The sequence below is a fragment of the Podarcis pityusensis genome (assembly GCF_964106645.2).
Source record: "Podarcis pityusensis genome assembly, chromosome: 4".
Taxonomy (NCBI): Eukaryota; Metazoa; Chordata; class Lepidosauria; order Squamata; family Lacertidae; genus Podarcis; species Podarcis pityusensis.
This window is the reverse complement of record NC_138027.1, coordinates 34,753,857-34,766,624: the sequence shown is the minus strand read 5'-3', so window position 1 is coordinate 34,766,624 and position 12,768 is coordinate 34,753,857. Positions and strand designations below refer to the sequence as shown.

General features: G+C 38.1%; 1 protein-coding gene across 2 annotated transcripts in view; it reads right to left on the bottom strand.

Annotated features, from left to right (window-relative positions):
* Window positions 1-645: 645 nt before the first annotated feature.
* Window positions 646-12,768, bottom strand: part of NFKBIZ (NFKB inhibitor zeta) — a 34,256-nt gene continuing 22,133 nt past the window's right edge. For both annotated transcript variants that reach the window (XM_081002700.1, XM_081002699.1), the window contains exons 2-12: window positions 10,064-10,203; window positions 8,536-8,572; window positions 8,315-8,418; window positions 7,475-8,226; window positions 7,044-7,149; window positions 6,661-6,807; window positions 5,900-5,963; window positions 4,951-5,120; window positions 4,105-4,215; window positions 3,798-3,965; window positions 646-2,459 (exon numbers count right to left, since the gene is read on the bottom strand). In XM_081002700.1, the coding sequence (XP_080858826.1) occupies window positions 2,406-2,459; window positions 3,798-3,965; window positions 4,105-4,215; window positions 4,951-5,120; window positions 5,900-5,963; window positions 6,661-6,807; window positions 7,044-7,149; window positions 7,475-8,226; window positions 8,315-8,418; window positions 8,536-8,572; window positions 10,064-10,192 (1,842 nt within the window). In that variant the 5' untranslated portion in view covers window positions 10,193-10,203 and the 3' untranslated portion in view covers window positions 646-2,405. The remainder of the gene's footprint in view (window positions 2,460-3,797; window positions 3,966-4,104; window positions 4,216-4,950; window positions 5,121-5,899; window positions 5,964-6,660; window positions 6,808-7,043; window positions 7,150-7,474; window positions 8,227-8,314; window positions 8,419-8,535; window positions 8,573-10,063; window positions 10,204-12,768) is intronic.

Genomic DNA, 12,768 nt, shown 5'->3' with positions numbered 1-12,768 from the left:
TCCTGTGTATGATGAGAAAAATGCTGCATGGTAAGAATAGCCGATTGGTAGGAAGGTGCCTCTTTGGTGGAAGAGGGACCAAAGTCTCCAGCCTGAGATCTAAACAATGGACCTGTGCACTAGTATTAAACAGATGTCACACTGCCAGTTAAATGGCACTAAAAGAGCTTCTCTAGTTGTTGAAACAATGCAAAGCTGTTGTAAATTGATATGACTGAAATATGTTCATCAAACTGAACAACTGTATATGCACTTACTGATTTTGCATAACTTATCCTGTTAATCATGGAAAGAGTCTGCATATATGCAATAACTCTGCCGACTAGCCATCAGGAATCATGCTTGGCAACCGTGGGTTTTTAAGATTTTGTGAAGCATTGACATTTTCAAGATACATCCTCAAGGACTACAATTTTGGAATTTAAGAAGGGGAAGGTGGGGGAACACTGAGACTCTCAAGGTGCTGTTCTGTACCAATTCCTAAATGCTCTGTTCATCTACCAGATTACAGACAACCTTTGTTATCACTTGGAAAAGGAAAAGTTATTTGTTCAATGTTATGTCAAAAAGCCCAGATTACTGAACTTGTACCCTTAAGAAGGCCTGGATATCAGCAAAACAGTCAGCCAAATCATGAGACGCCAATGCTATTGATTAAACAACTTTATTCCAAAATGTGTATCAGATATTACAAGAATAAGCTCTGCTTTGGAGATAACATTGCTCCAATTATTTGTCTACAAGACATACTTGGTCAAACAATATGATCAGAATAACTATGGAAAAGATATGCAATGCAGAATAGTCACTCAGGAAACAGTAAATGTACAGAGGCTTAAAAGCGTGCTGCATAATTGTATAAGCAAATAACTATATAGATGTATTTAATATGTTTTATCTACATTATCTGAAGTACTAATTTGAAAATTGTCAACAACAACAAAAATAGTTACTACCATTCTTAAAACATTAAATCTTGACTGCCTACGATACCTATGAGGTAAAAACAATACAATAGAATTAAATTTCTGCAAAGCCCTGAGAAATACTTTTCTCAATTCAAAAACAGAGAGACAAATTCAGCATATGAACATAAGACAAACCTTGATGGATCTTCCCAAGGGTTCATGTAGTCCAGCACCCTATTTCTAACCATCGTCAGACATATGCCTCTGGGAACGTCATATGCAGGGCATGAAGCAATGATATCCACACCCTGTTTCTTTCCAGGCAACTGACATTCTGAAGATGAAGTTTCCACCTCCCATCATCCCTGACCACTGGACATGGTGTCTGCAAAGGCTGATGGGTCATTTTTATTGAGCTATCCATCACAATGCCAAGACTTCCTTTACAATTTACTCTGAGGTCAGCAAATTTAGATCCCATCAGGGTATATGTGAAATGGGATCTTTTTGCCCAAGTGTAAATCACTTGACAATTACACTGAATCTCATTTGTCATTTTCTTGCCTGTTTGGAGCTCTTTATTCAAACTTAATTTGGTGTCATTTGCAAACCCAATTACTAATATACTCAAGAACGTGCTTAATCCCTTATCTGAAATGCACAGATGAAGAACCAACTTTAACCTCTCTATAAATGCTTCTTATTAAGTTAGAAACTCTGAAATAACTCTGAAATAAGAAGTGGAAAATATATAATGGTGTGAAAATCAAATGTTATTCCAATTAAATGTAAAGAGAATAACTTAAAATGGGGGGGGGGGGACCAGTCCAAAATGTTTTCTTTTCTTTTTTTTAGTTTTCATAAACTGTTGCTGGAAAACTGGAGATGATAAATGTTCCTTTCATAAATTAGTCTGCAAGGTGACTACACAGGTATCAACTCCCTCAACAAAAACATACCTATAAAAGCCATTAAATGCTTCTAAAAACTTTACTGAATTCTACACAGAATTCTCAAATTTAAAAGTTAAAAAATTGTTTTGTCCTGTATCAAACTGCAACAAACTATTACAATTCGAAAATCACAAAGCATCCTATACATGGTACTGCATAAAATAAAACACGTATGATATAAATGTTTACTTGAAAAATGTTATGTTAGTATTCTTAAAAAGCTTATGTTTCATGTAATGAACAACAGCTCTAGAGTGTTTAAGTTTCTTTTTGAAAAGTAACAATTATTCTTGCCTGATATTTGTTACACTACTGTTGTAAAGTCAGTTAAATGGACCAGCTCAGACTGATCCAAACTACCTGGGTATGAAACATTCCCATCTGGTTCAGAAGTGTTGCCATTAACCCACTATATAATAGTAAACAAGATATTTTTGTTTCATAGAAACAACTAACATTTGCCTCCACTGGACAAATGGTCTATTTACAGTAACATCGGCTGCCTAACTGACAGCGAGCGTAGGTCATCGTTCACTCATGGAGCTTAATAGACTGGTGATCTCTGCTGAGTCGTTTTTCCTTTCAAGACCCGTCTTATCTGGAGAACGAAAAAGAATCAACGGGTTATCAACGTTCACCGAGTCTGACATTATGAAAAAATACGTTACAGTTCCAAATACATCTACTAACACCTAACTCTCATTGAACGTGAGGAGACTTAACTTCCAAGGAAAACATGCCTAGTACAGTGGTACCTCTGGATGCGAACGGGATCTGTTCCAGAGCCCCGTTCACATCCTGAAGTGAACGTAAGACACGACTGCGTATCTGCGTGGGTCGCGTTTCGCCACTTCCGTGCATGCGCGTGACGTCATTTTGAGCGTCTGCGCATGCGCGAGTGGCGAAACATGGAAGTAACATGCTCTGTTACTTCCTGGTCGCTGCGGAGCGCAACCCGAAAATATTTAAGCTGAAGCATATTCACCCCGAGGTATGACTGTACCACGCTGACAGTTACACATCAACTGAAATTAACAAAGCTATCTATCCAACTAGGTTTCCAGATAAATTCTGATAGTATAAAAGCCAGATTTCATCACCACAGCTGTACAGTCAGTCAAGTCAACAGGACTGCAATAGTTTAGCTGTTTACTGACCTGCCCATGACGCAGTTTCTAAGAAACGTACAGGGCATAAAGGATTTTTCAGGTAAAGGATTATTCAGGTAAATAATCAACCCAAGCTCAAAAGACTGATGTTTACATCCGTAGCTTTACCGACTGGAATAGCTCAGTCAGCAGAGCATAAGACTCTTAATCTAAATCATGGGTTCGAGCCCCACATTGGACAAAAGATTCCTGCACTACAGGGGGTTGGACTAGATGACCCTCATACTCCCTTCCAACTCCACAATTCTATGATTCTAAGTGCATAATTATGTTGATACCACACGTATTTTTATTTTTAGTTGCTCAACATCTCTCAAAGCAAGAGTCTCTTCTTAAAAATAAAGTATGAACTTACTATCTAGGAATAAGGGAGGAATTCAGCTCAGTCTGGATTTTAATGTGAACCCACCTAATTTGCAGTGTGCAAATTTAAACACAGTTATCCTTTGAAATTCATAAAATGCATGCATTGGTGAATATATATATATTCACCAATGCATACATTTTATATATACACACACACACCAGGAAAAATTCATTGCACAAATGTTCATATTAGGAGAAATTTGCACTAAAATGGTGATGAGTTTTGATGCAGATTTTTATTTTTGTAAGGCAAACAAATATGGAAATGTGAAGACTGAACTTAAGACTGGGGGGGGGGGGGGGGGGGAGAGAAACTGAAAGATGCCAAAACTGACAGAGCTGTCCATCCTGATTACCATTCACTACACTTCAAAAGAGCTCCAGCTAGTTGGATATCTTACCTCAACTCCTACAGGGCCATCAGGTACTAGGTGAACCGGCTGCTCATTTTCCAAGTTCCTGGCACTGGGATCAGCTCCCTTCCGCATCAACAAGCGAACTGCATCCAGCTGACTCACCCGATGCTGCAAGCTGGCAGCTACATGGAGTGCGGTATTACCATTATACGCCTGGATGAGGTATAGAAGAAACACCATTATTCTTTTAAAAAATGTATACGCAGGATGCTTTGTTCCTTCAAGCAGCTACATGCTGAATTAGACATAGTGCTTTATGCTAATCTCTACTGCTGGCTCAACAGTAACGTACCTTGGCATTGATAAAGGAAAGGCAAGTAGGCAGCTCTAAAAACAAACGAAGGAGTTCCACATTTGCTTCTTCCGCTGCTAAGTGAAGGGCAGAACGGCCACTTTTACGATCCTGTCCAAGGGGATGGGGAGAAGCCCAGTTAATTTTGCACAATAAGCACTGAACCACTTACAAAATGCCAAAAATAATAATAAATTGCATGAAAACATAAACTGCTCTACATAGTTTCTTTTATTTGTCCCTACAACTTCAGAGGTCGCCACTAATATTTCCATTTTACAGAAAGAAGATGAATCTAGGGGATAACAGGGGCACCTAACGATTCAAGGCTGGGGTGGGATTTGAAGTTTGGAACCTTTATCTCCCCTTGTCCGAGTTTAACAGTGTTGGGACACAATAACTCTAGAATAATTAAGACCAAGTAATTCCAAGCTTCGACTCCCAAGAGAACCTAGCTTTCAGTCTACTGCTGGATTTATCAGTGTTTGCACAACCCAGCAAGAGTCACCATGATGAAATCCCAATTAAATTAATGAGATGCAAAACAATTCAAGCATGTTTACTCAGAAATAAGCCCCAGTGATTTCAATGTGGTTTACTTCCAAGTATGCTTAGAATTGCAGCCTCAGTTAGTTTAATGTTAGTTCCATTAAATTTAGTGGAATGTATACCCCTATCCTACACATGTCTACTGACAAGGGCTGATAATAGTCCAAAACATCTGGAGACTGAGGAAGACTGTCTGAAGCTGGTGCAGACACTGAAACAGTCACTAAAAAATAGTATGTGACTCAACTCACTGACACAAATCTGGGCTTGTTATCATGATTTTCTTGTTGTACTTACTCTGGCTTCAACAGAGGCCCGCATCTCAATGAGAAATTTGATGGTGTCTGCCAACCTCTTGCCTTTCAACCTTAATTCCTGGACCTCAGGAGTATGAGGTGACTGCTGGCTCTCTATGTCATGTACCACCGCATTATGAGCCACCACTGCACAGTGCAATGCTGTCAAACCTAATAATGAAACACAACAAGTGAGCAATTTTTAAAAACAACAACAACACTGTTTTGAATGACCCCCTTCTCCAATGACTGACTCAGAAACTTTAGTCAACCCAAATACCAGTAAGCCAGGTTTCAACTGCTGTTTGTTTGTTTGCAATGCAAACCCTTAAAGGATTTTTAACCTGTTTCCAACATCACTTTAGAGAAAGAACTAAGGTAAAGTTGCTTGGCAACTGGAAGATGTAAAATTAAGTATACATATTTTTGAAAAGCCTTTCCACATGTAGATACCCTTAACAAAAATATAGTTCAGGTTTACCAGATACCACTGCCCCAAATAAGAAAAGAATAAAAGATATCCACAGGTTTCAATGGGTAGTTATGATTTTTGATTCCTCTAATGACAGTGGCACACCAACTTTTTGACTTAAATTACATGGGTTAGTCATCCTGCTACCATCATGTCCAGCTGCCTTGCATTCCCAACATAGTGGAGCAGGCTTTGATTTGTATATTGATGAGCTGGAGAGCATCAAGTGTAAGATCAAATATGAACGAGTATTTCACTAGCTTAAAGTATTTAGTAGAGGCCCTGATTGCCTTCCCCTGCTCCAAATGTTGCTTTGCATTTTTCTATTTTGAAGTGGATGTCAATAATAAAATATTCCTGTAAAATATTCCATATGAAATCCAAGGGCCTAAGCAGCAGCAATAACAACAAATTCAACATGTTTTTATTAGTTTTTTTGCCTAACACAACACAGAAAAAGGGACTCTTGGCTACTCACCATCATAATTTGTTGCCTCCCAGTCTACGTATTGGTTGCTTACAATGGCTCCTTTCTCAATTGCCTGTAGGTGCGAAATGAGAGCATAAGTTAATCCTGTACAACTACGCACAATGGTAACTGAAACCTCCACATATTATTCTAGATTATTTAGATTATTGTAACCAATATTATTCACTCAGTAAATCTACTGAGATGGCGTTCCACAGTCATGCAGAATATTAGAACTAAGGCTCACAGATTTTTAAAAAAATATTCAGTCCTTTTGTAAACTGCTTTTTGTAAATGGAATTAGTTATAGTGAAGCCTAAGTCTTTCTTAGCATTATGCAGAAACAGCTACCTCCAATTAAATTTCTTTAATGCTCTTTCTTTGCTCAATTTCATTACTTTTGGGGTGTGCTACAGGATCCACATAGTATTACCACACACAGTCACTTCTAGGGGTAAAAACTACCTTTCTATACTCAGCTACACTCCTCCTATTGTGGGGAGAACAGGATGTGGTGAGAACCTAGCTGCCTTGTGAGTTGGGGAGTGGCATGTTCCACAGGTCATAACATGTAATGGAATACAAGCTCCTTAGCAGTCATTTACCAGATTCCAAAGCATTAGTATTAGTATAACCCCCAAGTACTAGAGGCACCAAAGGAAAGGTATATATATATATATATATATATATATATATATATAATCTTTACTGTACATGCTACATGTCAGGAGAAAGGGTGATAGTTGGAAGATTCAGCTCTGGCCGCTTACCTGAAGGACTTGTGCATGCCCCTTTTCAGCGCACACATGCAAAGGCGTCCTGCCCCAGCAATCTGTTGTATTCACTTGCGCCCCAAGGCTAACCAAGTCCTGTACAATGAGGTGCTGGTTTGCAGCCACAGCCACCTGCAGGGCACTCTGTAAGAATGAAAAACAAGATGTTCACCAAAATCCTACCAGAAAATAGCAATCACCGAAGTATAATGAAATATTACCAATAAGCTACAACCATTTCAGAGTGCAGCTTGCCCAATGTACTTCTAAGGCCACCGTTATAAATTAACCTTTGACGTTAATATTAACAGGCGTTCAAAGGTGTTTTGCATTAAGTCTTGGAGTCGTGCAGTGGAAGCCAGTTACGCTGAGAGCCTCACCTGGCCATTGTGTTCTTTAATATCCAGCATGTGTAGGGCTACCATCTTTCTTGCCAACACATAGGAAACTGCTCGGCGCCCCTGGGCAACTGCAATGTGGAGAAACCTGTGGGGAATAAATACTGTGTTTGTTTCCTTTTTAATATTGAAAAAGCACATGTGTTTAAGGTGTTATGAAAACCCCTTCCCTTAAAAATATCGTAAACCCCAAACAACTTATGGAACTTGCAGACTGCAAGAGATACCATAAATCATTACACTGTTGAATGCACACCTCAATTTAATCCCATTTTGAAGGGCAGCCGTAGACGTCTGTGTGACATATTATTTTTAATGCACAATACAGTAATTGACAATTAACGAGAGAGGTGTCTTATTGCAAGCATATTATCTCCATTTTAGTACTGGTTAACAACATGAACAAAACTCACGTGTCACCATCAGCGTCTTTGGCAAGAATTTGATCTTGAGAGATGTTGGCCAGTTTGCTTTCTTCCTGTTCCACTTGCCACTGGAAGAAGGATTTGCCCAGCTGCGCTGTGTTCCTGGCGATACCCTGATGTTGCACAGACATATTTGAAGTAGCCAATGGTACGCCATGTTCTTCAAGAGCACCACAGAAATTACTGGGTAGCTGACTGAAATTCTGAGGGTGGCTGCTGACATCAGTTTGCTGAGGAAGTGGTTGAGGGAGGGGGGCAGAGATGTCTGACCCTTCTGAATCACTTAAGAGAGAAGCAAAGCTTTGAGTAGGGCAGTACTGCAGTTCTTGGCTTTCAAAAACATGCTGATAGTCAGAGGACTGGCTGCTAGTGGAGTGCGGCCTGCAATCCATAAGGGGATTGTAATGCTGAGACAAGTTCTGGGTCTGTGTGGAAGAAAACTGATAATTCTGGGGTAGCTCCATCATCTGTGAGGGGCTGCTTGCTTGAAATGCTTGGTACCTTTGAGGAGGTGACAAAGCTTGTGCTCCAACCATCTCTTGATACTGTTCCCCTGGAGAGTTAGGATTAGTCATGGTGTGAAGCCAGCTCACTTGCACTGTGTTCAAAGAAACTGGGCAGGATTCATTCTTAATATTCATAATGTTCTGCAGCATATCACAACTGCTGTCTTGTTTGGGATCATTCATATGGGTGTCCTCCATGTTGCTATCCATTGATGTTGGTGTCTGTGGAGGTGTCTGTAAAATAAGAGCATGCAAATTTTGAATGATCCTGCGCAGGTGAGAAATGTGTTTCAATGTGAGCAATGACTAGAAAAATACATACCAGGAGGTGAGGTTGGAAAGGAGCTGTTCTTTTATAACAGGATACATCTGAAAATGAGTCCTGAGCTTTTCTTTTTCGACCATTAGTTAATATGTTCTTCAACTCTAATGAAAAGAAGAAGAAAAAATGCTAAGTTTCAGTTTGTACCCTGCTTTTCAAGTATGCTTTTCTAAATACTAACACATCTAAAGTACTTAAAGGATATAAGTAAAACACTGTACCTGTGTACGGGTCATAATTTGGTAATCCTCCTTGTACCTGTTTTTTTAAATTAAAAAATGGAATTATTCATAATATAGTGAAAACGTTCTCTCCAAGTCTTAAGGCAGCTCTAATGACAAGAGGAACCATGCTAACTTTTTCTAACGTTATATTAATTAAGTTCTAAAATCACATTAAAATGTTCTGAAAAATCAGTACACTCTAGATATTTTCAGGAATGTTTTGAGAAGAAGCCCATCAGATGCAGACTGCAATCCTTTACGACTTTACCTGGAATTAAGACCTATGGAACTCAATGAGCTGAGTAGATACGCATAGGACTGCACTGTCCTAAAACTCCATTATTAGTTACAGCTTTTACAATGTATTCTGATTCATCCAAACAAAGCCAAGCAAACTCACTAGGAGTTTCAACCTGCTATGTTATCTACTACTCCAGTATGGTACAGGATAATTTTAACAAAACAAAATGTGGCAGGAAAATAGCTTTTACAGTTAATCTTCCAAGCATTTCAACATATTACTCATAAATGTGAATGAAGAGTAGCTGACTGAAAAATTTGCATGTGTGCAGGTAATTTCTGAAAATATTGTTATTCAAACTGATCTCTGATTCTTACTTTGTTTGGAAAGCATTACCTCTCTGAACGAGCCAGTAATATCACAAAAGTATATGCATTTTCAGAATCTTAAATATTTCCAGATGATGTTGTTTTGTCATTATAGCTTAATCATACAGTTATATATTTGCAAGACAATTCAAGGAATGTATGAATAAGTTTGTAGAACTTGCTAATTTTAAAATCTGTAGCACCTGCAGATACATGCTTAAACTGGTACACAGAACTGCTGTATGAAGAGGACCCTAAATAATGAAATTTTTATATTGCTGTTTTCTAAAGCTTTTTTCCTATATATCAATAATGAATTTACTGTGCATCTGCTGGCCCTTATGTAGCTAAAACAGCACAAGCCATAACAACAACAACAACAACAACAACAACAACAAGCAGCATTTATATGCTGACTTTCTGCCAAGGCTGATTTACAATTTTAAAGGACTAAAACAAATGATATAAAATTTAAAGTTTAACTATGTAGAAGGGGGAGGGGTAAAGTTCTCAGGGAAAACAAAACACAGAATCGCTGATTATGAAAATAAGAATTGCCATTTTAGATCAGACCAAAGCTCTACCAAGCAGAACGTTGGCTCACCAACAGACTATACATCTGCAGAAAGTGCTAGTTTTATGATTCCAGCATCTGCCATACTTCTTTGAATTTATGAACATTCCATTTTCAGCTATCAAATCTTATATTCACCGACAAATTGAGGCGCAACAAATTTCTTTTTTTCAAAGGTAGGCAAGCTAGCTGCCATTAATCACCCTATCTAACAGGAATGAATTCCATATGCTAATTATGCCCTGTATACAGTTGTACGCTACTGACATTTTAAAAGATGAGAGACTGTGCCATTTATGATTCTGAATAAAATTATTTTAAAAGAAAAGTAATGTTCCGCACCTTTAATTCATCTGCACCATGGTCTGAGGACATCTGCTTGCTGTTTCTGAGGTGCAGCAACAGCTCTTTCACAGAGTTTTTCACACGAACACCTTGAAAAGGTCCTCTTTGTTGCTTTCCTCCCCCCATACGTTGCTCAACTGTTGAGACACAAACAATGAGAAATAAAATAAAACACTGATAACAATTAAACAGAATATTGAGTTTTTTAAGAGAGGGTGGATTTGTACATAATTTTAGCCAAGAAACATAGCTAATCCTAAATTAATTACACAAAACCTTAAAAGTATGTACAAAAGATATTTTGTCAACTTTGTTGTCACATACACAAAAGAAACTTCTCTCTCCCCCCCCCCCCCAATTTGAAAGGAAGGTTAGAAGCGGGGAGACACCAGTCCCATATAAAGGATATTTTAGCATTAACATGGCTTTACGTGAATGAATTTTCAGAATTACTTGTGCCTGTCACCTCCATAATGAATCCACTTGTCCAAGAAAATGTGCAACCAAAGAGATGAACTGGAAATATTACATTCATTCTCTTATGTCATCATTCCTTTTAACATAGTCTACTCTGAAGGTGAAAAAACAGAAGTGAAAAGAGGAAACAACAATGTACTGTAATACTATCCAAGAGAGAAGTTGTGACTTCATTTTAAAAAGTACAAACCCTTCCAAGTTTATATATAGAAGCACTGTGGTTTACACTACATTTAAATAATCTGAAAAACCAATTGCTGGAGAACTGGAATTTCTGTCTAGAAAAAGAAAAAAAAAACACCACCCCAATTTATGGGCAAATGATTTCCTCTTTACAGGTATGTCTAGTTAAAGCAATTAATTGTCCTTCATTAAATTGCCTTATATTGTATCTTTCAAGACAGAACTGGTGTCTACTTGAGAAAATATTGTGAAAGCAATCAAAAACAAAACAAAATATTTCAATTAATAAACTACTTCAGATTATTACTTGTAGAAAATACAAACCAATGTAAAATAAAAAATATAGTACAACAATAGTTTTCTTATGGAAAAAGATCAAACTGGCCAGAGAAATAAAATCATCACACTATTTTAATATTATGAAGATACACACAACCGATATTGTTATGCTACCTTTTAAGATAATTCCTGAATGAAAGAAAATTTGTGGAAGCAACTTCAGCACTAAAAACACCATGAAATTATATAAAAAGACAACTGAGGTTCTTAACTGTATACCATTTCAACTGCAACAGGTGCATAAGAAACTAAAGCCATTACAGCTATAAGAAGCACTATTTGGAAATAAAAAATATTACATTGTTTAAATAAATTGTGCCTCTCTGCCTATTTATATTTGGTATAGATAGCTTTGTCCTTGTTCACTCCACACAACATGTTGTACAAAAAATAAAAGTGAAATCTTTCTACATAATGAATTGTGTTAGCAAGTCAATACAAAACGTTCAACTTTCATGAAGTGTTATAAGATTCAAAAGCCTGAATATGAGTCATTTCAGAAAAGTTACCAGACTTAGCCATTTTCTTTTCCAGTTAAATTGGGGGAACCACACTAATCTATTTTATCTTCCAGTACCTGGAATTTTAATTGAACTTTATTTGCAAATCACTCTAATGTGCTTAACAAATCATTTGATTTCTCCCTCATTAATACGGCAAACAACTATAACGAAAAGTTAATACAAGCCAGAATTTTGCAAATTTGTACTTCCTGAACACAAACACACACGAGAAATAATTGACAGAAGATTCTACCTCACTGGAAAGGGTCAGTAGGATAAACTCGCCTCAGACCCACATTAATTGGCATGACTGTAGTATCCTGCTTACACGCTGCTTAATTCTACCTAAAAGCTTAAGGACATTTCATACCTGAAAATACTGGTGAATTCCAAACTAACTGATATAAGACGCCTTAACTACAATTTTTCAGTTTCTTCACGAAATGGATACAAACTGCTGGCACTTCAGCAGCCTGCCGTGTTGTGCGCTTGGGGAAAGAGGGAAAGAGTGCTTCTTGAGGCGGCTTTTACAACTGCATCGTTCAGATATTGCAAACGGTTGGTGTCAACAAGTTTCTTTCATTTATTGGGATACTCCATGCAAAGGGTGAATCTAGACCAATGGGGGGGGGGAGTTGCATCTTGATGCCCATGCACTCAAGTATGAGCGGGACTGATCTCACAATAAGCACCCAAAGCAACTTCCACAACCTTCATAAAACCCTTTCACCAACAGAGCAGCACTGGGGGATGTGCAGGTGCAAAGTGTATTGCAACTTGAGATAAGAAACTCAAGGTGACTTTGGACATATGTTTACCATACTGTACTAAAAATCCATAGACCTTTTTCATTATGGAGCCGAAAACACATTCAATGCACTTGGTGGAGCCTAGGCTGGTTTACAGTAATGGTCACTTCCCACGTTATGCTTGGGCATACTGAAATACTTGTGTGTATTTCACCTTTTCAGCCACTGATGTGATTTCTCTTTGTGTGTGTGTCTGTGTGCACACTCGCGTGCAAAGCGCTCCCCTTGCCCACCAATAACAAGCAACTCTGCACTAACTTGCAAATCGGAATGAGGCACTTTGAGCTGTGCGGCTGTATATGTTCATAGCTGTCAACCTTCCCTTTTTTTGTTGGAAATTCCCTTATTCCAGTGCCATTTCCTGCTGCTTCCCACTGCTATCCCGGATTGT